This window comes from Rhynchophorus ferrugineus, unplaced genomic scaffold (assembly GCF_030347505.1).
Source record: "Rhynchophorus ferrugineus isolate W39M unplaced genomic scaffold, kcgeb_rfMv2 rfM10, whole genome shotgun sequence".
NCBI classification, from domain to species: Eukaryota; Metazoa; Arthropoda; class Insecta; order Coleoptera; family Curculionidae; genus Rhynchophorus; species Rhynchophorus ferrugineus.
Window position 1 is genome coordinate 18,523,348 of NW_027472589.1, and position 24,332 is coordinate 18,547,679.

At 34.1% G+C, this 24,332-nt stretch overlaps 2 protein-coding genes across 2 annotated transcripts; one reads left to right on the forward strand and one right to left on the reverse strand.

Moving 5' to 3' along the window:
* Positions 1-270: 270 nt before the first annotated feature.
* On the reverse strand, positions 271-23,540 carry LOC143203405 (uncharacterized). The gene is made up of 4 exons (XM_076415523.1): positions 23,508-23,540; positions 23,385-23,410; positions 19,080-19,303; positions 271-395 (listed from the first exon to the last, which is right to left on the reverse strand). Exons 1-4 carry the CDS (start codon positions 23,538-23,540, stop codon positions 334-336), a joined length of 345 nt encoding a protein of 114 aa, XP_076271638.1. The 3' UTR covers positions 271-333.
* On the forward strand, positions 8,788-11,671 carry LOC143204207 (chaperone protein DnaK-like). The gene is made up of 2 exons (XM_076416694.1): positions 8,788-9,039; positions 9,935-11,671. The coding sequence occupies exons 1-2, from the start codon at positions 8,829-8,831 to the stop codon at positions 11,614-11,616; spliced, it is 1,893 nt and encodes a 630-aa protein (XP_076272809.1). The 5' UTR covers positions 8,788-8,828; the 3' UTR covers positions 11,617-11,671.
* Positions 23,541-24,332: the final 792 nt, after the last annotated feature.

Sequence of the window (24,332 nt, forward strand, 5' to 3'; positions counted from 1 at the left end):
TGCATAATAAACTTGATATTGTAGTGATATGATAACCACTGCCCAAAGAATCACATAAAAAGGTAAATTATTCAGAATATAAAATAATTTATGTATACTAAGTATTTTTAAGTCAAAACAATAGCATTTGAGAGTTAGTTGAACTTATCTACCAGATATTTACATTGATACGCATATTTTATTTTTTCTATGGCTAATTTTAAAACTAGTGCATAAAATAAAAATTATGTTTATATAAAACAATATAAAACAGTTAATGTCTTAAACAAATAAAAACAGAGATCATAATAAATTATTTAACAGTTATGTCACAATAAACGGCAAAGTAAATAATTAAGCTAATTCTAAGCGTGTGAGATCTTGACGTTGAGCGGATGAGGTGACATTTCTGAAGACTAAATAAACCTAAGTAAGCAATTTTCAATGGCAATGGTGAATTTAAAAATACACATGAAATATAAAAAAATGGTGATTACAATAACACTTTTTAAAATCAAGAATTAAAAGTATAATGATACTGAGACGAAATAGTACTGTTAGTTAATAATAAGGGTAATTAATTATGCTGACTGATCATTGTAGTAATGAGTAACAGTATCGCAAAAAAAACAAATGTATCGACAAACAATGGTACTGATAGTAATTGACTGATAACATCAGAAATAGGAGCAACAGAATAACCAGGATGATTAACAACAATCTTAGTCCATAATAGTCGATAAAATTGAGGAATAATGATAACAGACAACGTATAGTAACGATAAGTGATAGCATTAATAATCTATGCTAGGATGATGTATGATATGTGCACACGGTACGAAGGGAAGATACGAATTACTACACTATCAAAAATGGATCTGCAATTAGCTCAAGGGAAGAAGATTTGCGAGATCCTGACACTAGAGTTAGAGTAGGGATCAATAATGTGAATCTAAAATCTTAAATAATTAATTAATTATTAAATAATTAAATACGCAACATTCTTGTTTTTTTGTTGCTTTGAATGGAGTCGTTATTTCGCGACTATACAATAGTACGGTATTGATGCATAGGGGACGAGGACAGACATAAAATATATATATAAAATAATAAATAAATAAATTAACAAAATTGATATCACAAACAGGGGGATTAAAAATATAAATAGTGTATATACAATTTTAATACGAACACAAACTACAGGCATAAACATAACGATGTAGAGGTTCTCTCCAGACAGCACACGTCAGCACCCACACCGAAGTGATAATGGTTATTTGATCAGTAATACTAAACTTAGCCTAGATTCTATGGAGAAAATCGATCTCTCGTAGAAAGCCGAGGAGTCGTCTGTATTTTCTCCTGCTAAGGCATGTCTAATATTTTGCAGCCCATGCTTAGTACTAATCTGGTGAGCCGTGAACAGTCGTTCAATATGTGGTAGACTGAAATAGGGGCACAGTTACAAAACTTATAGTGAACAATCGGCCTACTTCAAGGCCAGAAACAACAGTGGCCTAAGCTCAGTCGATACAAAGCTACGGCATGGTTACGAAGGGTAGGAAAGCGAAGAGAGTAAAAATATCAGCTTTAACCTCAAAGAGCCTGTTGTGGCTGGCCACCTGGGCCCATCGACGTTGAACCTTGTTATTTGCGAAACAACAAATGAATAGGATAAGGTCGGTCTAGACACAAACATCCTTGATGGGAAGGGTGGGGGGCTAATGTACGATAAAGCATTGATTATCGCGAAGACTTCAGCGCTCAATACCGAACCCAGTTCAGCTTGACAGGAATGGGAGCTTGAAAGGGAATGCCCGATTGTCAAGCCGGCTGCGAGATTTGAAACCATCGGCAATATATGTGCTTGTAGTAAAGTTCAAGATGTAAAGTAAGTAAGGGTGGAGAAAGGGTGGAACAGTTCACATAATTCGAATCGAATAAATTATCAACAATTTTCTCTCATTCTTGCTATTTTTCTCTCACTTATCTAGCTCCGGCTATGATGAACGAGGAATATACACAAGGGAAGAAACCAAAGGATAAGAAAACTATCAGAGAATAATAAATGGAATAAATAGAATGAATTCACCATTTGACAAAACTTGCTTGAAGCTGGGCAACATAAAACACTAAGTATAATTGACAGAATAAAAAGGTAGTGACCCTGAGCGTCACGTGTTCACAAACTAAACCTTAGGAAGTTTTAACGTCCCTTGGATATGTTTAATATATGTCAAGTACTACTTACATCCCACGAAATAGGACTAGAAATGTTGCCACATAGTAATTGTCTCTATTGGAGTGTATTTGAAAAGGTGACAAGTAACAGAATTAAAAAGAAACGGCAATCCTTCCAAGCTACTTTAGATTCTCGCTTAAACCTTTTAAAAACATAAATGACCTACAATTAAGAACATCTAAAATATCCAATTGCCTGATGGAATTGTAAGTACCATAGATATTCGGAACGATTTATGGTTTTATTGAAACGTACATATCTTTGTATTAAAAAAAATATTGAGAAAATATAAGCAAATAAAACTCGTTATTACGCCAATATGTTTCGCTGTTTAAAACACATTTAAGCGCCTAATAATAGACAATGTTTTTGTAATATTTTATAATATGTATAAGAATATAACTGCAATATTTTCATTAAATTGTATTGTGATTTTGTTATAGCAAGTATTTAAAAGTTATTGCATCTAAAGTATTATTAAGTATTAATAATAATTTTTAAGATAAAACAATAAATAAATAATTCAGAATAATTTCTTAATATTATTTCGCCGTATATGTTGACATTTTAATACCGAAGGACCGGCTGTGGAAACTACCCGTTTGTTTTATAAATTTTTGTCCGATATTTACTATAGAAGAGTATGCTCCCAATATTCCTGTGACATGGGACTACTACTATTCCTAAGGGAAAAATAAATATGTCAAATGTTCATCCGAATGTCAACCATTCACCTGGTCTCTCGGGCTTGTCTTGTATAACCGATGACATAAATTAGTGGCGACCTCTGATCAAAATTTTAATTCATTATTTTTTATTTATTTTAAGGGGTTGTAATTTCTGCAAAAAAAAACTTATCTATTTTTTATAGATTAAATCCATTCTACTTTCTTTTCTGTTCGCAAATTCGGTAATTACTTTGTCATAAATTTTTTCTATTTGGATATAAACTGTTTTTTAACAGATTGCATGAAGAAAGCTATTAAATGATCTTCGGTTATTGAATTTCTGAGAAGCGTTTTGGTGCGCTTTAGTGTTGAGAAACAACACATACAAAAGAATTCCAAAAATAAAAGGGACGCAACTACAAGATGCTCTTTAAAATGGAATCGATCTCTTGCACAATTTATTATAACATTACATACCTCTAAAGCAGAAATTCAGTGATCAAATATATTCGACTGGTTGTGTTCTCTGGACGTTTGCGTTTATTTTCTATTGGCTCATAACTTATTATATCTGATGCTTTTCTAATGATGTTCAATATTTCGTGGCTTCGATTTTTCTTTGCTGCAATTGTTTAAAAAGGATATCCAAGTGGTGCATAATTTGACGGAAAAACAATTCACTGATACTAATTATTAACGGATTTCGAAAGACAAGCTATATCACACATAATACCCAGATACTTCAGCACATGGAGGAACATCCATAATTGTTGGTGAAGACATAAAACACCATTAAAGGGAGAAATTCAGCGAGGACTATTTACAAACCACCAGTGTAACCATTGAAGAAGTACACGGACCAATAACAATGATAGCTATATATTGTCTACCTAAACACAACCACATACCAACATGGCAGAACAATACTGCGGTTTCTTTAACAAGCTAGCTAATGGATTTATTGCCAGGGGACACTACAATTCAAAACATGCAATATGGGGTTCTAAATTAATAACACCAAAAGGAACGGGTCACAGCAATGTAGGCAAATAATCTCCAATATATCTCTACTGGTGAGCCAACATATTGGCCGTCAAATAGAACTAAAACTCCCGATGCCACAGACTTTTGTGTTACAAAAAATATTGACACCAGAAAGTTCAAAGCTGAATTAGGCTTATTTTAGATCAATCATCAGATCACTCACCAGTTATTATAACAGTCACCTCAAATATTATCAACAAAACAAATCCTCATTCTTCGCATAACAGTAAAATCAACTGGCTATTATTTGGAGAGAAACTAGAAAGTTTAATATCCCTAAATTTACCTCTCAAAACAGAAAGAGATACATAAACAGTGGCAATAAATATAACAAAAAATATGCAAGTGGCCCCATGGTAGGCAACTCCCAATTAAACAAAAAACTTACAATTAAATAAAAATTGCTGAAAAAAACAAAGTGTAAAAATCTGACAAGAAATAAGAACAAAAGAAAAAAATTCAACAAGGCAACAAAGAAGCTGAAAAAGCTAATAAATAATAAACAAAATCAAGAAATTCAAAAATATTCTAGAAAACTTAACGCCAACTGATGCAACGAAATATTATCTCTAGAAAGCAACAAGAAATATTAAAAAATCTCAACAACATAATGATACGAACGATAAAGATAAAGCGGAAGTTTTTTTAAACGATAAAAAATATTACTCTGCTGCATTTCTCAATATATCTGAAGCCTTCGACAAGGTGTGGCACACTGGACTGCATGTTAAATTGAAAAAGCTTTTGCCTCATACGCACTTTAAACTACTGATATCCTACCTCACAGACAGACATTTTATTGTGAAACAGGGTGACGAATACACTGACCTTCATCCAATATATTCAAGTGTTCCACAGCAGTTCTTGGTCTACTGTTATCTCTATTGTTTAAAGCTGACCTACCGACCTCAAGAAACACTTCTAGTGCAACATATTTTGACGATACAACGGTTTTATCATCACACGAGGATCTAATATCAGCTACAAAAAACTTCCAACTTTATTTTAAAAAAGTCGAATTGCGGTTGAAAACGTTGCGTATCAAAGCAAATGAGACAAAATTATCCATGTGACATTCACTCATTGTAGAAGAATTTGTCCCTCGTAAAAATGAATAATTATGAATTTCCGCAAGCAGAAAACGTTAAATACATGTAAATGAATTTTGATCGACGTTTAATATGGAAAAACTTCTAGTGACAAAACGCAAACAGCTTGGGCTTAAACTGAACAAAATGTGTTGGTTGATAGGGTATAAATCTAAATTATCCTTAGACAACAAGGCTTTACTGTATAAGTCAATACTTAGGCCCATTTGGACCTATGTTATTGGATACCACTAGCAAATCAAACATAGCTTTATTTCAGAGGTTCTAGAATAAAGTGCTGTGATTCCTTTGTATACTTTTTATTGCTCTTAGTAGTTCCACAATCTGTCCAAAGGGCAATAAGTATTTGTTATGTTTATGTTATATATATGGCATGTAGAAAATCACTTCATTAAGTGATATCCTGTACAAAGTAATATTTTTATTAATTAGTCTTCTTTAAAAGCTTATTATAAAGTATATACATGTCCAATAATCAGATAGGTTAGTGCTAAACGTTTTAGTCTACGCACTTAAGTGTCACTTCGCATATTTAGCTGATTAACGAGTATATTGGGATGCACTGACACTCTTTGGAAGTACTTCACACAAATACGTTGAATTACACTCATTACTTATTTTAGAGAAATATCGCGTTGTATCACTTTATTTGAAGCATAGTACGTAGCATCGACAATAGCACGCAATACTTTATTTTGATACCGTTGCATGTTGGAAACATTAGACCTGCTAGGGCTTCCCCATAGTTGGATTCCAAATCACCAGAAAGGCTTGAGTATAGATTTATACAATAAATTTTGATTATCAATTGATAACTTGGACCTGCGCTCGATTAGTCTAAGGTAGGCGTCTATATAGGTGTATATCAAAATATTTACCATTTTCTGCTTGCGGGAGTTGACAAATATTGATCTAGACTGGTAGACATGCTCTTTTAGGCAGCGTAAAAGTTATATGACTGGAACTAATAACATTTAAATAACAATTTAATTTCAGAAATTTTATGATAAAAAATTCAATACAACTATAAGAATATACATCCATAAAATATAAAGATAAATGTATGTATAGAATATAAATATATTACAAGATCATTACAGTGCTGTGCAATTAGAAGGTTTGTTTTTTTCCTTTTTCTAGAATATCTGACTAAAAGTGTGTTATATTATCGAGATGGCAATATCCAAGGATAAAATAAAAGATAGCCCAAAGATCTACTAACGGTATAATAAAACTATTTTTTTGGAGTCTGCCGTATAATATATGACTCATAATTGAATGCAAACAAAAGTTACGATTAAGTTGTTTGTTTCAAAAGTTTAACTAAATAACCTGAAATAGATACTATGGTACAACGTAAAGTTTAGTTCGTTCATATAGGAACATCTGGAATTGAAGGTACAGAGTTAAGTTGCAATTTCTTGACTCCTGGTAGTACATCCCCTGTTAGCAAGGTATGGAAATAATCTTAATAATCTCTTTAGATATAAATAGTAATATCTTCTTATTTAATGATGACTTGGATTTGCGCTCGATAAACCAGTACATTTTGTAGAGTTTAAGTCCATGTTGTTTCCGTTTGGCGAGTATGTGGTTCTTCCAAGTTAGGCGTCGATCTAGGTGCATTGACAATTATTGATATAGACTGATGTACATGTTCTTCTACACATTGTAAAAGTTATATGACTGGATTTTGTTTCGTTGGTTTTAGACGCCATCTTTTCTGTAGGTTAATTGATGTTATGGCTGGATCTTCATAAGAGGCTAAGACTGCCGTGTCGTTTGCGTATGTTACCACAGTGGTCATTTTTGTTGTAGGTAGATCAGCTGTGTTCAGAAGATGTTATTGGGTGTGTTCATCGCCTTGCTTTGCTGTAAAATAACAATCTGTGAGGTAAGAGTTTTTTAGCTCATAATCCAGATAAGTGAGAAATTTTTTTGGTATTTAAGTCTATATTCATATTTTTAACAATCCTATGCACTTGTTCGATTGTTTCAGTCTTATTGCGAGAACCAAATTGGTGAACCAACGAGAACCAAACAAAATTATACAATTGATCGAACTGATTAATAGACACATACAGTGAGATATAATCATCTCTAGAATAAGTAATAATGGTCTTTAGAGTAATTTAGGATACTAATTAAACTAAGATTTTTATATTTAATGATATTATTTAATAAGATTTTATATTAAGTTTGTACAGCTTATCACTTAGTGAAGCGATCTTCTAGATGTCCGGATACTTATATTGCATAACGGAAATTATATAATAACACTTATTACCCACGGACAGATTGTTGAAGTTCTAAGATATGAAAAAATGATGGAAAAAATGTAGTCAAAATATTTGGCGAATGCAGGCTGCTACACTACAGACTGTGTTGCGGGAGAATTGATATTCTATTTTATCCATGTATTAAAACAGATATTTCTATTTTCGTAGTCAACATTAATAGTCCGTATATTAAAGTTTCAACGGATTGGAGCAACGTAGGGTTCGTTTTGTTCACAATTTTGTTAAACACTTCTACTCCTTGGGGTGAATTATCAAAATAAATCCAGGAATGTCTTGTAGATTGCCGAACAATACACGTACTTGTTTATTCGTGGAAACAGCTTTAGACATAATCAAATTTAATTGTTGTGCATAACAGTTATATTGTGAGCAAGGGAATATTTCTTAAAATAAATTCTTGGACGCCTGCATGTTGGCCGCACATCACCGCTACTCCATCATAGAGTTGTGCAATCAGATTATTGGGCGAATATTGAATTAAATTATCTATAACGCTTAAAATAGTTTACTAAGTATTTCTGCATCACATTTTTCAGGAATTTTGTAGTTCCAAAAATGCTTAATTGGATCACCATTACGAACATATCTAAAAAATACTACCAGTTGAGGTTTTGCAGTAACATCAGCTGTTTCGTCCGCCATGATCACCAAGAATGAAGAATTATTAATATATAATTTCCTCAATAATTTGATCATGACAAATTTCGAGCATACACTGCAATAGATGGTTCTGTATTTCTTTGGAGTTGCCTTTCGATACTGAAGCATTCTTTAGGTGTCCACTTAGAGTTGCATCTAGTTTAGTCGACAAATCTCTTTATTATTATTGTCATCTTGGTGACGCAGTGGTAAAAGCGACAAAACAGTCCACCTACTGTTGCAGTAGTGGCGTGTTCGAATCCTGCTGAAGGATGATCGTAATTTTATGTTTTGTGATAATCCTAAGTAAGAGTGCAAAATTCGACAAGGAAAATAATCCCAGTCACGCCAGTAACCAGACTAGGTAAGCCTGGATATTTTCTGGAATGATTTTTTAAGTTGGTCACCCTCGAGTCGGTAGGCGAAATGTCGAAGGCGGTGGAAGGTCGTTGGAGGCAACGGCAAACTGTAGGTCCAGTCCAGATAGATCCTGGTTGGTAAAACGGAGGTTTTAAAATAAATTAAAAAAATATTTATTAAAATGGCACTTTTGGGATTAACCTGGCAAAGGGACAGAGTCACGTCCCAGTTAGCTCGTTCAAATCTTGATTTATTACGTATAAGTGAGTACATATTTTTTTAAAATATCGCTATCAATTTGATTATACATAACTTGATATTATCACCTGTTTCTACGAAAAAATTATCGTACCTAATATAAATTAGTCAAGTAGGATATAGATAAAAAAATGTTTAAAAGTAATCAGCTTCGATATATTTTATATTATTTAAGAGCCTCTAGTAAACAGAACCAACAAATTTCAAATAATTAATTAAGATATCAAAGATGAATAAAGCACCAGTTATTGGGATCGATTTGGGAACATCATTTTCCGCTGCAGCCGTTTTCTTAGATGCCAAACAAGAAGCTATACCGAACAAAGAAGGACATCGTATAACTCCGTCTTTCGTCTTTTATAACGAAGAGACCTCAGGCATCTCTGTTGGAACCTCAGCTGATCATCTAGGTATTAGATGCATCACCAACTTCTTCTACGGTAAGCACATCCTTTTTGTACATTTTTCAAGTGATAACTATATATTTATATGATCTCCTCGGTTACATTTGTTGGATGGTGTGTTTACTTAATAGTATATACAATGGCTCAAGGATTCAAAGATTTATTATTTGCTATTGCTAGTAAATTACAATATACTTTTCTTAAGGAGAATAAACTAATAAATGAGGCATTTTGTCGATATCAATAGTTAAAATGGTAAACTGAACTGTTGAATGGCAATTAGAGTCGATTTCTTAACGTTTATTCAATTGTTCTGGTAGACTGTATGTTTATTGTCTTCTTATATATAGTTCTTTGGCTTCATTCTGTCAACATTTCTCATTAAAAAAATCTTGGTTTAGATGTTATTTCTTTTAGTGACCTATGCTTATTCGGATTATATAATTAACCCGTCGTTTCTAAAGTTATTAAAACTCTAAGATGTAATGTTTTTAAATTAATGCCTTCTACGCCAAATAGGCATCCCTTAAACAATGGTAATAGTAGTAGTAACTCCATTGATAAGATCAAATACTTGTATCACAAATACTTGTCAAAATACCATTTTGAATATGATATCAGAACAAACTTTTAATATCACATTCCCTATAGCCCAATCCAATCTCTAAGATCTTGTATAATTTTTCCCTCCCAAAATTTCATTATATATTTGGTACATATTTAGGTATGTATAAATGCCATCGCATAATTACTGAAATATATAATAATTATAGTTCGTAGTATACAAAATTATAGTTGTAGTATACTTAAATAATTTTATCTCGTCCGGACCGAAAAAGCCACAACAGATATTATTATGTCCATAATATTCTTATTATTTTAAGTAAAATCTTAGTTCAAATTCACAAGATCTCTATTATTTTTGTTGCAGACGCGAAGAGGATCATCGGCCGTAAATATAACGACGCAAATGTTCAGAAGATTAAAAACAATGAACATTACCGTTTTAATATAACCAATGACCCTGAGGGAAATGCAGTCTTCAAACTTACGCATGACGGAAAACTTGCGCAAAAATCACCAGAAGAAGTTAGCTCAGAGGTACTGAAATATTTGAAGGAATCAGCGAATGTATATTTGGGAACAGAAATTAAGGAAGCAGTTATTTCTATTCCGGCTCATTTCAGTAATTCTCAAAGAAGAGCCACCCGCAAAGCAGCTGAATTAGCTGGTTTAAAAGTGTTAAGGCTCATTACTGAACCAGTTGCAGGTGCTTTGTTTTATATCAGAGGAGGTACCAAAGTGGATGGGAAAGTATTAGTTTATGATTTTGGAGGTGGGACTTTTGATGTTTCTATTATTGACGTCAAGGACAAGGAGATTAATGTACTCAATGTGGAAGGAGAAACCTTTCTTGGTGGTCGAGATATGGACCAACTACTTGTGGAACATTTTATGGAGTTATTAAAAAAGAAATACGGCGATAGAATTTTAACATCGAAATTAATGAGACGTTTAAAAGAGAAATGTATTGTGCTCAAGGAAAAACTTTCTATTCAAGATTTTTATTACATTACATTAGAATGCGTTGACGGAAACGATGAAGATTTTACATTACGTATGTCGCGTACGCGGTACGAAGAAATTATAGCTGATTTAGTAGAAAAGTCTATGATTAAGGTAAAAAAATGTATTGGGGACCTTAACATTCCTCCAAAAGATATAACCAATGTGCTACTTATTGGTGGCGTTACGAGAACTCCAATGATACAACAAAAGTTAAGTAGGTATTTTGGCTCGAATAAACTTAAAAGTGATGTTAATCCTGATGAAGCTGTTGCACTTGGTGCAGCATATCAAGCAGCTTTGTTAACTGGACAATGCAATGAAATTAGACAAATCACTGAAGTAACTCCCTTATCATTAGGAGTAACTGTAAGTAATGGATTGGTACTTAAAGTAATTGAAAAAGGTACAAAACTACCAACTGAAAAGTACCAAACAATCCGTACATTATTCAATAATCAAAGTTCTATGAAAATCGAAATATCCGAAGGAGAACGAAAAAATAGAATTTACAATAACGTTTTAGATGAATTTGATTGCATTGATCTGCCAGAAGGTAAAGCTGGTGATGTTCAAATTACAGTAACATTTATTCTTGATAATGATGGAATTCTTAAAGTTGAAGCTGAGGTATTAGCTACAGGTAAAAAAAAGAAAGTAAATATAGAATTGCAAGAACCCCAAGTACGCCAAAGTGATATCAAACGTAGCATTGAAGATGCAGAGAAAAATAAAAAAGATGATGATTTATTTGAGGCTTTCGAGAATATTTATAGCAACGTTATCATTCTTATAAACCGCATTCAGTATGAACTAGAAAATATAAATAGGAATGTCGATCAAGAATTTGTAAAAAATATATGCTTCGAATTTGAAACATATATAAAAAATATAAATTATAGGACACCTCTGGAAGAAATACTTAATAAATATAAAGCTTTTAAAACATCAGTTGAACGTTTGGTGGTGGTTTTTAACATGGATGTACTAGAGCCTTTGATGAGCCTAGAGCCTATGATAACTGAAGCAATTGAAAAGTTTAGTTAAATTTAGAATATCCTAAAATATGTAAAATAGAAGATAGAAAATATATTTTATGTAAGCTTAATACAATTGTGTTTTATTACTAATAAATTGAGTATTTTATTAAACAAACACTAAGTCTTTCCACGTTTCTTCCCACGAGGTCTAATCCCACATCAGCATCTTCTTTATAGGAGTCCTGATAAGTGTCCTTTTATATAAACGTCCGTATCGTCGTATATGTCCCTAATATAAACTCTTTTGTTTCAAACGCTTAAAATTAGACAAATTATATAAAGAACAAATAGTTAATGAGCGGTGAAAGGATATCATCATACATTTTAAACAGAAATGCAACTAAAGGACCCCAAATATACCTAATACACCCTCTATGCTATATTGGCTATGAGCTAATGAACAATTAAAAAGTGTTTCTTCTTATATTATAGAAAGAACGCGATTTCAAGTTATTGAATTAAATGTTAATAATTATTATTAAATGCTAATAGTTAGATTACTTAACGGAGATATACGTTGTCAGGTGGTGATCTAAAGAATCATTGATGCCCCAAATAAAATTATCTGTTTAAAAACAAAATTTCTTGTTATATAATATATACGCAACCAATGACAGTGAATTATATTACCCCTTCCACAGAAAAAGGAACAATAATTCGATACAGCTAACCAAATATTATATTCAAGAAAGCATACTGTTGTGATCTATGTGTGTAGAGTTGCTTATAAATAAAAGCGTAGAATAAATATTATATTTAATAAAACAAAATAAAACAATCTTACAACTTAAACAAGTAAAACAGAGATCAAAATAAGTGATATAACATATAATTACATAATAAATAAAGCATATAATCGTGTGAGAACCTGATATTCGAGGTGTTTGGGTGATATTTCTGAAAATATAATAAAAATGTATCTGCGCAAACAATGATCAATAACAAGGGATAAATTAAAAATACACATAAAATAGAACTAGAATTGGTTATTATTACGATATATATTTATACTGGTCGGCAACATTGGAATAAAACAGTACTGACAGTTAGTATAGTGACAGATAAGTGTGCGGGTAATTAATTATGCAGGCAGATCAAAATATTGAAAAATAACAGTGTCGATACATAAATGTATCGACAAATACTGATAATGGACGCTATTGATATTCTCAATGAAGGATGAAACAATGATATACAATAACAAAGCTGGAACAAGGATGGTTAACAATAATATTAGTAAATCGTAGTCAATAACATTGACGGAAAATGATTATAATAACAGACAATATTGGTAACTGAAAGCAATGATAAACTGTACTAGGGTGAAGTATGACATGTGCCCACGGTAGGCAGGGAAAGTAAGGCACAACGTACCAGCCTATATCCAAACTTTAACAATAGTCGTCATGCAATGAGATCAAGGGAAGTAACGGTTGAGACGCTGCCACTTTGGCTAGTAGGCGCCGATAGGATTAAGCTTAAAACTCAAATAAATAAATAGTAATGCTCAGTTGCTATTGTAGACTTACTTCTCCAGCTACACTTATGATGAACATGCAATGGGTACGAGAGGAAAATCCGGAGGAAACACGTTAGAAACTGAACGAAGTATGATATATGCCCACGGTACAAAAGGAGAGTAACGCACGACGTACCAGCTTATGTTCAAACTTTAACATTAATTGACATGTATTTAGATCAAGGGAGGAAACGTGTGAGATCCTGCCACTAGGGTTAGGAGGCCTTGCTAAGATTAAGCTAAGAACTGAGAAGAAATAAATACACACATCTCCGTTACTATTGTCCAGCTCCAGTTATCATGAACATGCAATGCGACGACATAAAAACCAGAGGCAAACACGCTAGATACGCGGTTATGAAGGAACGGCAAGAACCACAATTGGTAGCATTTCTGTGTGCTTCAGCTTGTCAATGAACCATAATTACAACATATAGCCAATAAATCATATATAATGGGTAATAACGATAATTGATGGAATCATAAACTGTACTAGGATGAAATATGACATGTACCCACGGTATCAAAAGAAGATAACGCACGACGTAACAGTATATGTCTAAACTTTAACAATAGTGGTCGTGTAATGAGATCAAGGGAGGCAACGCGCGAGACTCTGCTAATAGGGTTAGTAGGCGCCCCTAGGATTAAGCTAAAAACTGGAATAAATAAGCAATGCTTTGTTGGTATTGTGCACTCATTTCTCCATCTCCATATATGATGAATATGCAAGGCGTACCAGGGAATAGCCACAGGCAAACACGGTAGGGACTGTGCTAAGAAGAAGTATTATATAGGCACACAGTACAAAGAGAAGCTAACGCGCGACGTAACAGTATATGTCTAAACTTTAACAATAGTGATCGTGTAATGAGATCAAGGGAGGCAACGCGCGAGACTCTGCTAATAGGGTTAGTAGGCGCCCCTAGGATTAGGCTAAAAACTGGAATAAATAAGCAATGCTTTGTTGGTATTGTGCACTCATTTCTCCATCTCCATTTATGATGAATATGCAAGGCGTACCAGGGAAAAGCCACAGGCAAACACGCTAGGGACTGTGCTAAGATTAAGTATTATATAGGCACACGTTACAAAGAGAAGGTAACGCACGACGTACCAGTGTATCTCCAAACTTTAACAATAGTGGTCGTGCAATGAGATCAAGGGAGGCAACGCGCGGGACCCTGCCACTAGGGTTAGGTCGGCGTCCCTAGGATTAAGCTAAAAACTGGAATAAATAAGCAATGCTCTGTTGCTATTATGCACTCATTTCTCCAGCTCCAGTCTTGATGAATATGCAGTGCGTACCAGTGAAAAAGCCAGAGGCAAACATGCTAGGGACTGTGCTAAGAAGTAGTATTATATAGGTACACAGTACAAAGAGAAGGTAACGCGCGACGCACCACTGTATGTCTAAACTTTAACAATAGTGGTCGTGTAATGAGATCAGGGAGGCAACGCGCGAGACTCTGCCACTAGGGTTAGTACTCGTCCCTAGGATTAAGCTAGAAACTGGTATAAATAAATAAGCAATGCTCTGTTGTTATTGTGCGCTCATTTCTCCAGCTCCAGTCTTGATGAATATGCAGTGCGTACCAGGGAAAAGCCAGAGGCAAACATGCTAGGGACTGTGCTAAGAAGAAGTGTTATATAGGCACCTGGTACAAAGAGAAGGTAACGCACGACGTACCACTGTATGTCTAAACTTTAACAATAGTGGTCGTGCAATAATATCAAGGGAGGCAACGCGCGAGGCTCTGCCACTAGGGTTAGATCGGCGTCCCTAGGATTAAGCTAAAAACTGGAATAAATAAGCAATGCTCTGTTGCTATTATGCACTCATTTCTCCAGCTCCAGTCTTAATGAATATGCAGTGCGTACCAGGGAAAAGCCAGAGGCAAACATGCTAGGGACTGTGCTAAGAAGAACTGTTATATAGGCACCTGGTACAAAGAGAAGATAACGTACGACGTACCACTGTATGTCTAAACTTTAACAATAGTGGTCGTGCAATAAGATCAAGGGAGGCAACGCGCGAGGCTCTGCCACTAGGGTTAGATCGGCGTCCCTAGGATTAAGCTAAAAACTGGAATAAATAAGCAATGCTCTGTTGCTATTATGCACTCATTTCTCCAGCTCCAGTCTTGATGAATATGTAGTGCGTACCAGGGAAAAGCCAGAGGCAAACATGCTAGGGACTGTGCTAAGAAGAAGTGTTATATAGGCACCTGGTACAAAGAGAAGGTAACGCACGACGTACCACTGTATGTCTAAACTTTAACAATAGTGGTCGTGCAATGAGATCAAGGGAGGCAACGCGCGGGACCCTGCCACTAGGGTTAGGTCGGCGTCCCTAGGATTAAGCTAAAAACTGGAATAAATAAGCAATGCTCTGTTGCTATTATGCACTCATTTCTCCAGCTCCAGTCTTGATGAATATGCAGTGCGTACCAGTGAAAAAGCCAGAGGCAAACATGCTAGGGACTGAGCTAAGAAGTAGTATTATATAGGTACACAGTACAAAGAGAAGGTAACGCGCGACGCACCACTGTATGTCTAAACTTTAACAATAGTGGTCGTGCAATGAGATCAAGGGAGGCAACGCGCGGGACCCTGCCACTAGGGTTAGGTCGGCGTCCCTAGGATTAAGCTAAAAACTGGAATAAATAAGCAATGCTCTGTTGCTATTATGCACTCATTTCTCCAGCTCCAGTCTTAATGAATATGCAGTGCGTACCAGGGAAAAGCCAGAGGCAAACATGCTAGGGACTGTGCTAAGAAGAACTGCTATATAGGCACCTGGTACAAAGAGAAGGTAACGTACGACGTACCACCGTATGTCTAAACTTTAACAATAGTGGTCGTGCAATAAGATCAAGGGAGGCAACGCGTGAGACTCTGCCACTAGGGTTAGATCGGCGTCCCTAGGATTAAGCTAAAAACTGGAATAAATAAGCAATGCTCTGTTGCTATTATGCACTCATTTCTCCAGCTCCAGTCTTGATGAATATGTAGTACGTACCAGGGAAAAGCCAGAGGCAAACATGCTAGGGACTGTGCTAAGAAGAAGTGTTATATAGGCACCTGGTACAAAGAGAAGGTAATGCACGACGTACCACTGTATGTCTAAACTTTAACAATAGTGGTCGTGCAATGAGATCAAGGGAGGCAACGCGCGGGACCCTGCCACTAGGGTTAGGTCGGCGTCCCTAGGATTAAGCTAAAAACTGGAATAAATAAGCAATGCTCTGTTGCTATTATGCACTCATTTCTCCAGCTCCAGTCTTGATGAATATGCAGTGCGTACCAGGGAAAAGCCAGAGGCAAACATGCTAGGGACTGTGCTAAGAAGAACTGTTATATAGGCACCTGGTACAAAGAGAAGATAACGTACGACGTACCACTGTATGTCTAAACTTTAACAATAGTGGTCTTGCAATGAGATCATGGGAAACAACGCGCGAGACCGTGCCACAACTTATCTTCCCTCTCCTTGTTTTATGCTTTTAAAAATTGAATTTTTTTAAAATCAATGTCTGGAAGTTCCATTAGACCTCTTCGAGGGTTATTTTTACACCATTTAAATCATCTCCCCTGTAGGAGTGTATGAAATAATATCCCTCAAAATATTTATATCCTCAAAACATCGTTATATCCCTCAAAAAGCTGCTTTTATTCATACTTTCCAGACTAACAGTTTTTTCTGAAATAATTTTATTAAATTATGTTAATATCGATAAAATAGTTTGTCTACTCAAACGTTCTTATACATTTCGTACATTTGAACTCGAATAGAGTCAGTATCAAAATGGTCAAGTGTTCTTGGTTGAATCTAACTTATTGTTCATCATTTTGTAAGCGATGTTATTCACACTGCCTAAACTAATATTTAGCGCAGCAGCAACACGCTAAAAACAGTTTCAATAGAATTGCAGCAACTTATAATATTTAAGATCATAAATAATTATCTCTCTAACGGAATTTACGGGCAAAAGGGGGCCTTCATTATCTCGTTCCTTTTCGAAATAACCTACTAAAACTGCAATCAAATTGTAACTCTATGAATATCTATTTTCAGAATTTTCAAACAAAATCTCAGATTTGATGCGGCAATATTGCGACTTTTTGATGACGCATATATAAAAAAAACTTTGAATAGATTATGTAATGTTATTGTAAGCTATATCTTTTCGTTCTCCTTCAGATATTTTCCATGTTTTTGATTATTGACAACTTTGATTATTGTATGGAGTACGGTATATTCTGTGCCTTTTAGTTGGCAGTTTTGTACCTTTAGGAATAATTGTATCTACCAATCCCTTCAGTGTAGTTACTCCCATTGATAAAGGTGTCACATCACTGATTTCTTTTATTGCTTTGCGTTGTTCAGTTAAAAAGGCCGCGCGATATGCCGCACCAAGCTCAACAGCCTAATCAAAATTAAGATCAATTTTCAGTTTATTTGAGCCGAAATACACATTTAGTGTAAGAAAATTACAGATCAATTGAAAAGTCCTCAGCCTACCATAGTTTTTTGGAAAAAAATAGTTTTTTTTAATTCAACATAATTCCCTTCAAAGGTGCCACACTGATTATCGCGATCCTCCAACTTTTCGATAGCATTTTTGCAGTGCGAGTTGTCAAATGTTGTTCTTGTTTGCTTCAAAATAGGCCTCAGTTTCGGCGATCACCTCTTCTTTCGACGAAAAATTCTTCCCAGCGAGCAGAAATTCGAAGCCCAATTCATACTTGGGACACGATGCATTGTATTGATGAAGCAACATTTTCTTTTTCTTCAAATGCGGCCGTTTTTCGGCGATTTCGTCCTTCAAACGGTCGAATAATAATGCTATGTTATAGTCGCGGTTGACGGTGCTCATTTCACCACGTCTAAACTTAGCATACCATTCCTTGATGGTTAATTTTCCTGAAGCCAAGTTTTTGCTTCAACTGTATTTTTTCCTTTAAAAAGTAATGTTATTTCAACACGCGAAATTCTTTTTATCAATTTTTTTTCACAATAACAAAAGTTGCTTCACTCAAAATGCTATAATTCACAAACTAGTGATTCGAGAGCTATCAAATTTATACACGCATCTTTTGAGGCTTAGGGCTAACTAAAAAATATATGAATTTAATTCTAGTAGCGCCATCTATGTGTGTGCATTTTATCCCCCATTGCTCCTGCCTTGGATACTTTGTATTGAGGACGTAGGCTGGCTTAACACAGATTCACCTTTCCCATGGGTTCCAAAGTCAGTACGCTTCCTTGTCTCTGTATCTCTCTGTATCTCTTGGTGTCTGCACTCTCCGTATCTCAGGTGTTTTGTGTGATCTGAAATATGCCTGGTTACACAACTAATTTTTTACACATGTTATAGGACTGATATATTAGAAATTATCTTGTGTAAATATTCCGAACTAATTCATAGAGTGTATACAATTGTTTCAGAGGAAACTGCTAGTCTGGAAAGTACCCATAGAAAGATTAGAGATATGTTCAGTGATATAGTAATATATACCTTATAAGTTAATGGAAATTATAATTAATTAAATGCAATTTTAAAAATATTTGTATATTCTCCAGATATCTTATTAAAAATTATAAAATGCATAAAATAAAAATAAAATTTTAATAACAATTAAATTAATCAAGCAATCTGAATCCTTTCTTAATGGCTTTTGGAGCACACCCCATCTTAAAACTAGAAGAATGCTTGTTTTGTTTCATTCAGTGCACAACAGGAGCATTCTTTAAATTAACTCGAACAATACTTATCTACTGCCTACCTAAAAGGCAAACAAAAAATCCCAGCCTCCAACCAAAACCTGAAGTGCATTTATCCTACAGTATAATAGAATCAAATAAATATACCCCCAAGCCGAAAGGGCGGATTAAATAATATTGGGTTCGAGACCGAAATCGCCACCTCGCCTCGTCAAATGCTTACCTCCGGATCTAATCTGGGAGGGACGAGAGGTAATGTCACCATTGGCTCCTCGACGGCCTTCCTCATTGATGACCGATGAGAAGGCGACGGAGTACTTAATTTCGTGGCTTACTCGTCCGGTTTCTCCCATTTCGGTGACGGTTTGGGAGCAGATGAAGATGGTGTGAACAGCAACGATGTCTGGAAAGTAGGAGAGACCTTGGGCGACGGTACGGGTGTCAGTTCTAATCGTAACGGACGACAGCCAACGGCGCCGATTTGGAGATAGGGGATTTATTTTGGAGTAGCTGGTTTCTCATTTTCTCCTTGCTCGACCTAACAAAACATATATTAATCGGCTTAGCGGAAATTGTGCCTCCCATTTGAAAGGAAACGGTGCTACCTGGGGGTGTCAAATTTGGCACGGTTAAAACTTATATCGAGGAAGAATTTTTGGGCCGAATATTTTTGTGTAATATGCGCAACAAATAAATATATTTCATTTAAACGAAAAACGCCCAAATCAAGCAACCATGAATAGCCGTCAAATCGATGACAAAAAACATATAAATGAACTAATCAAGTAGCCGTGTAGATCGCCGACAATAACTTACTAGTATCGAATCCCGTCAGGACTATATTTTTTTAATTTTTAAAATAATATTGTTAGGATAGTGTTCGTTAAAATTAAGTGAGTATTCGTTTTTTACATTTGATACGATATTGAAACGGTAAGTGAGTGGTTAAAATATTATTAAACGACGTTATTTAATTCTAATCAGTGTTATTTAAAATTTTGTGTTACTTTCGGTTATTACCGCATTGTTGGATATATTACACAGTCATGGCAAGTTTGGATGAAAAACAATTAAGTATAATATGGCAGCTTAAATTTATATTACCAATTTTTTGCATAGAAAACAAATTAAATTACTCGCTTCATCGGAAGGTATATACAGTTGTGAAAGAAAAACAGTATTCATTAAAAATCATCGTGATCCGTAGATTCGGCTAGTTTCGGAACCATTCGTATATTCGTTTGCCAATCTGCTCTACTCGCCGCTAGCCAAAATGCTAAAAGTCGATGTTACCAAATTTACAGCTAGGCTATTTGCTTTATGGATGTATTTTATTTTAGAAAAATAATGTATTTAACAAGACTTTCTGACATTAACTTTTATATTTTGTTTTGAAAAAAATAATAATAGAGTAGATACGTTTTTTTTGTATTTAGTACAATAAGTAGTGTTGCCCTTAGGTTTGGCAACACTGTGTGGTATTGCAAGAAAAGCGTTTCTCAAAAGAAATGGCGATATACCGTATTGCTTTGATTAAACGTTGGGCATTTATTTGTTTAACTATTAAATTCTTTTGATATGGCATTTTTAAAGTTATATTGTGATACTCCTGTTTACTTAAAAATAAGGTCTTTTAGTTTAACATTTCAGCGTTATAACAGGATTGCACATATAGATATTCAAAGGTAGGTTTAGTTTCAGTTGTTAAAAAAGGATAAATTTATTGAATGAGTTAAATTTTGCAGTGAAAGTAAATTTATATGTCAATTTTTAATATGACATTTATTTATGAAACATATTTAAGGAAGTTAAAAGAAAAAAAAAGAATAATAATAAAATTTGTATTGTATTCATTTATATATTTTAAAATTTAACATTAATTTTACTTTATAAATTAGAGGATATAAAACAATGAACCTTAGCTATGCTATAAACTATTTACTAAATTACCCCATATTTGAATATACAATACTACAAATGTATTATATATAAATAAAATTCTTAATACACAAATAAAATTAACAATTTTCTTGTAGACACAGTCCTTTATACTTTTCACACTAATTACTAATTAATTACAATACAATAATATAAATAAAGGCAAGGTTAATATATTTCATGGAAAAAATGCTTACTCATTAATTAACAACCACCATGTTTAATGAAATCAAGGACTCATGTACCTAAAAACAGAATGATGTTAATAATTTTTGTTTTATTTTAGTATATATATAAACCTTTCAACTATTTTTTTTTATTTCTGCTTAGGTCTGCTTTTCTCTTCTTTGTTACTTTAGCAGAGAGATTAGTATTCCTTATCAACAAATCATACAGCTGTAGCAAATGCTCTACATGCTTTTCTAAATAACTACCTTTTCAGGATTAATGGTATGCAATATTTTCCTGCACTTCCGCAAAGCCTATAAACTGGACGATTAATTGAAATTACTTGAATATATAATAGTTCGGTCCCGACCTTCATAGAGCCAAGACGTGTTTTTTCTTTCTCGAAAACGAATATTTTTTACGCCCAACTTCGGTTAACGGTTTCAAAGAACTACCAGATACGGGATACGGTGAAACGGCCAAACCAAAGTGAAGGAAATACGTGCTCTCAAACAAAAGACGTTCTACGTTTTCCAAAAAGGGTAAAAAAAAAGTTAGTAAAAAAAACATTTAATTATAACATGATGGACAACAACATGGATTTGAATATATTATTGAAAGAAAACAAAGAATTAAGAACGAATAATGAGCGTCTGAACCAACAACTGTTGCAATTATCTAAGGATATGGCTGCTCTCCGGTTGCAACTGCAAGGTCACACGCAAGATACACTAAAAAGGCATACTAATTATGCAGAAGACTATTACATTGATGAAGACGAACTAGCATTAGAGGTAGGGGAACAGTCTGACTGGACCGAAGTAACAAACAATAAGGATAAAAAGAGGAAGAAGTCTCAGATGACGTCTTCGTCAATCGCAAAAAGTGCTATAAATATTTAAAAAAAGAAGCAAGAAGACAAAATCCCTCTGCTCCCTCCGATCAAAGTAAGCAATGTTGGCAACTTTAATTTATTTATATCAGAAATAAAAGGAGTAGCCTCTGACCGAGTGCAGTTTAAAGCTTTGTCTAACAATGATATTAACGTAACCCTTAGCAATGAAACAGACTACAGGAATGTAAAAAAGCGTCTCATTGAAATGAAGAAAAACAATTCATTCAATAAACTCGAATATCACACTTATCAGTTAAAAAGTGATAAGTGGTATAGAGTAGTCATTAGATCATTACCGTCCTAAACAAATCAGGACAATATTAAATCGGAATTATGGGCTTGCAGGCACGAAGTAGTGACCGTCACGCCTATAGCGAAAAAGACAACTAATGTAATGGCGAAAAACAAATTAAAACTTTTCCGTTGTTTTACGTAGACATGACACAAAAGGAAAATAATAAAAATATATACGACATAAATTATTTACTAGACTGTAGGATAAAAGTGGAACCTCCGAAAAAAAAATATACCACAATGCACAAACTGTCAAAATCTTGGACACACTAAAAATTTTTGCAATAGGGAACCAAGATGTGTGAAATGTGCCGGTAAACATCACACAAATCAGTGCAGAAAACAACTCAATAGTGTAGCGCCATGCCTGTTGTGCAATGAAAAAGGTCACCCTGCCAATTATAAAGGATGTGCAGTATATCAAAAAAAAATAAAAGAACTCCAGCCAAAGAAAATTACAGCAGAACAACGCTTAAGACAAATTGACAAAGCCAAATACTCTGAAACAACATCTACCGTTGAAAATAAAAAACCCATGAAACCGTAAGACCATCGGTCTTACGGTTTAGTTACGGTAAAATAGAAACGCCAAAATATCAAATGATAAACAAATTGATACGAAACCGCAGAAAGCTGCGGCCAACGAGCCAACTATCATCGACATGATGAAATTACTCAAAGAATTCCAGACTGAAATGACAGACACTTCCAGACAGAAATTTAGTCAGTTAACAGATAGGGTGAAAAAATTGGAGAAATCCGGATTGGGGAAAACTACTCAAAACAAGCTAAAGAGAAACCAAAAGGAGTAATTTGTTTTTAAGAATTATAACTTGAAACGCAAACGGACTAAATCAAAGAGTCCGGGAACTAGAATTATTCTTAAAAACAAATAACATAGATATAGCTCTCATATCGGAAACACATTTTTCTTAAAAAAACTACATTAAAATACGTGGTTATGTGCTTACTGGACACTACACCCCAGTGAACGGGCTCGAGGAGGAACAGCTTTAATAATTAAACAAAATATACAACATTTCGAACAAGAAAAGATTAAAAATGACGAAATACAAGCTACGATAATTAGTACCGAAAAAAATGGGCTGAAATAAATATTGGCGCTTTATATTGTCCACCAAGACAGAAAATGACACAACAACAATATAAAGATATTTTTTCAAAATTAATCCTACGGTTTATTATTGGTGGAGACTTTAATGTTAAACATACAGCTTGGGGTTCACGAATAATAGCACCTGGAAAAGGAATTTGACATATTGATTTACTTTCACTACAAAATTGGAGTCATTTAGTAGGATTCATCTTATTTGTAGCAACTGAAACTAAACCTACCTTTGACTCTTCATATTTCGATATCCTCTCCATATGTCTCCATATCCCGTTAAAACGCTGAAATATTAAGCAAAAATGCCTCCCTTTTAGGTAAAAAAGAACATCACAATATAACATTAAAAATGCCATATCAAACGCTTTAATAGTTAAACAAATAAATGTCCAACGTTTTATCAAAGCAAAACGGTACATCGCCACTTCTTTTACAAGACGATATATTGTACTAAATACAAAAAAAACGTATCTACTCTATTATATATTTTTTTCATAACAAAATATAAAAGTTAATGTCAGAAAATCTTAAGACTTAAGTCTTTAAGAAATAAAATACATCCATAAATCAAATAGCCTAGCTGTAAATTTGGAAACATCAACTTTTAGCATTTCGGATTTCGACGAGTAGATTGCGCCGACGAATATAAGAATAGTACCAAAAGTAGCCGAATCCCCGGACCACAATGATTTTTAATGTATACTGATATATGTGAAAATTTCTTCCCAACGTATATAATAACAATACATATAATAATCCAATATTGGAAAGAATACAAACAGTTATAAAATAATCTCATAGAATTTCAATTCCTGGGGTGTGGATGTGGGACATAAGATAAAGTAGAAAACAATAGATAAGGAAAAGCCATAAAAGACAAACTAAAGATAAAGAAATAAATAAACCAAAAAACAATGCTTAATTTTAAAATGTAGGTAAAGAAATTGTTCTTCTACTCAGGTTTTAACCTGGTGTATATATTGTTTTTGTAATATATATTTTAGGAAAGAAATATGGGCTATATGAATATATAAATGAAGTAATGAATATAA

Coding starts and splice junctions, on each gene's coding strand:
- LOC143203405 (XM_076415523.1), bottom strand. CDS start 23,540: ATGGAGAGGATATCGAAATATGAAGAGTCAAAG. Junction 23,411..23,507: donor CGAAATATGAAGAGTCAAAG/GTAGGTTTAGTT, acceptor TTCCTTTTCCAG/GTGCTATTATTCGTGAACCC. Junction 396..19,079: donor CTCCCAGATTAGATCCGGAG/GTAAGCATTTGA, acceptor AGGTTTATTTAG/TCTTCAGAAATGTCACCTCA.
- LOC143204207 (XM_076416694.1), top strand. CDS start 8,829: ATGAATAAAGCACCAGTTATTGGGATCGATTTGGGAACATCATTTTCC. Junction 9,040..9,934: donor CATCACCAACTTCTTCTACG/GTAAGCACATCC, acceptor TTTTTGTTGCAG/ACGCGAAGAGGATCATCGGC.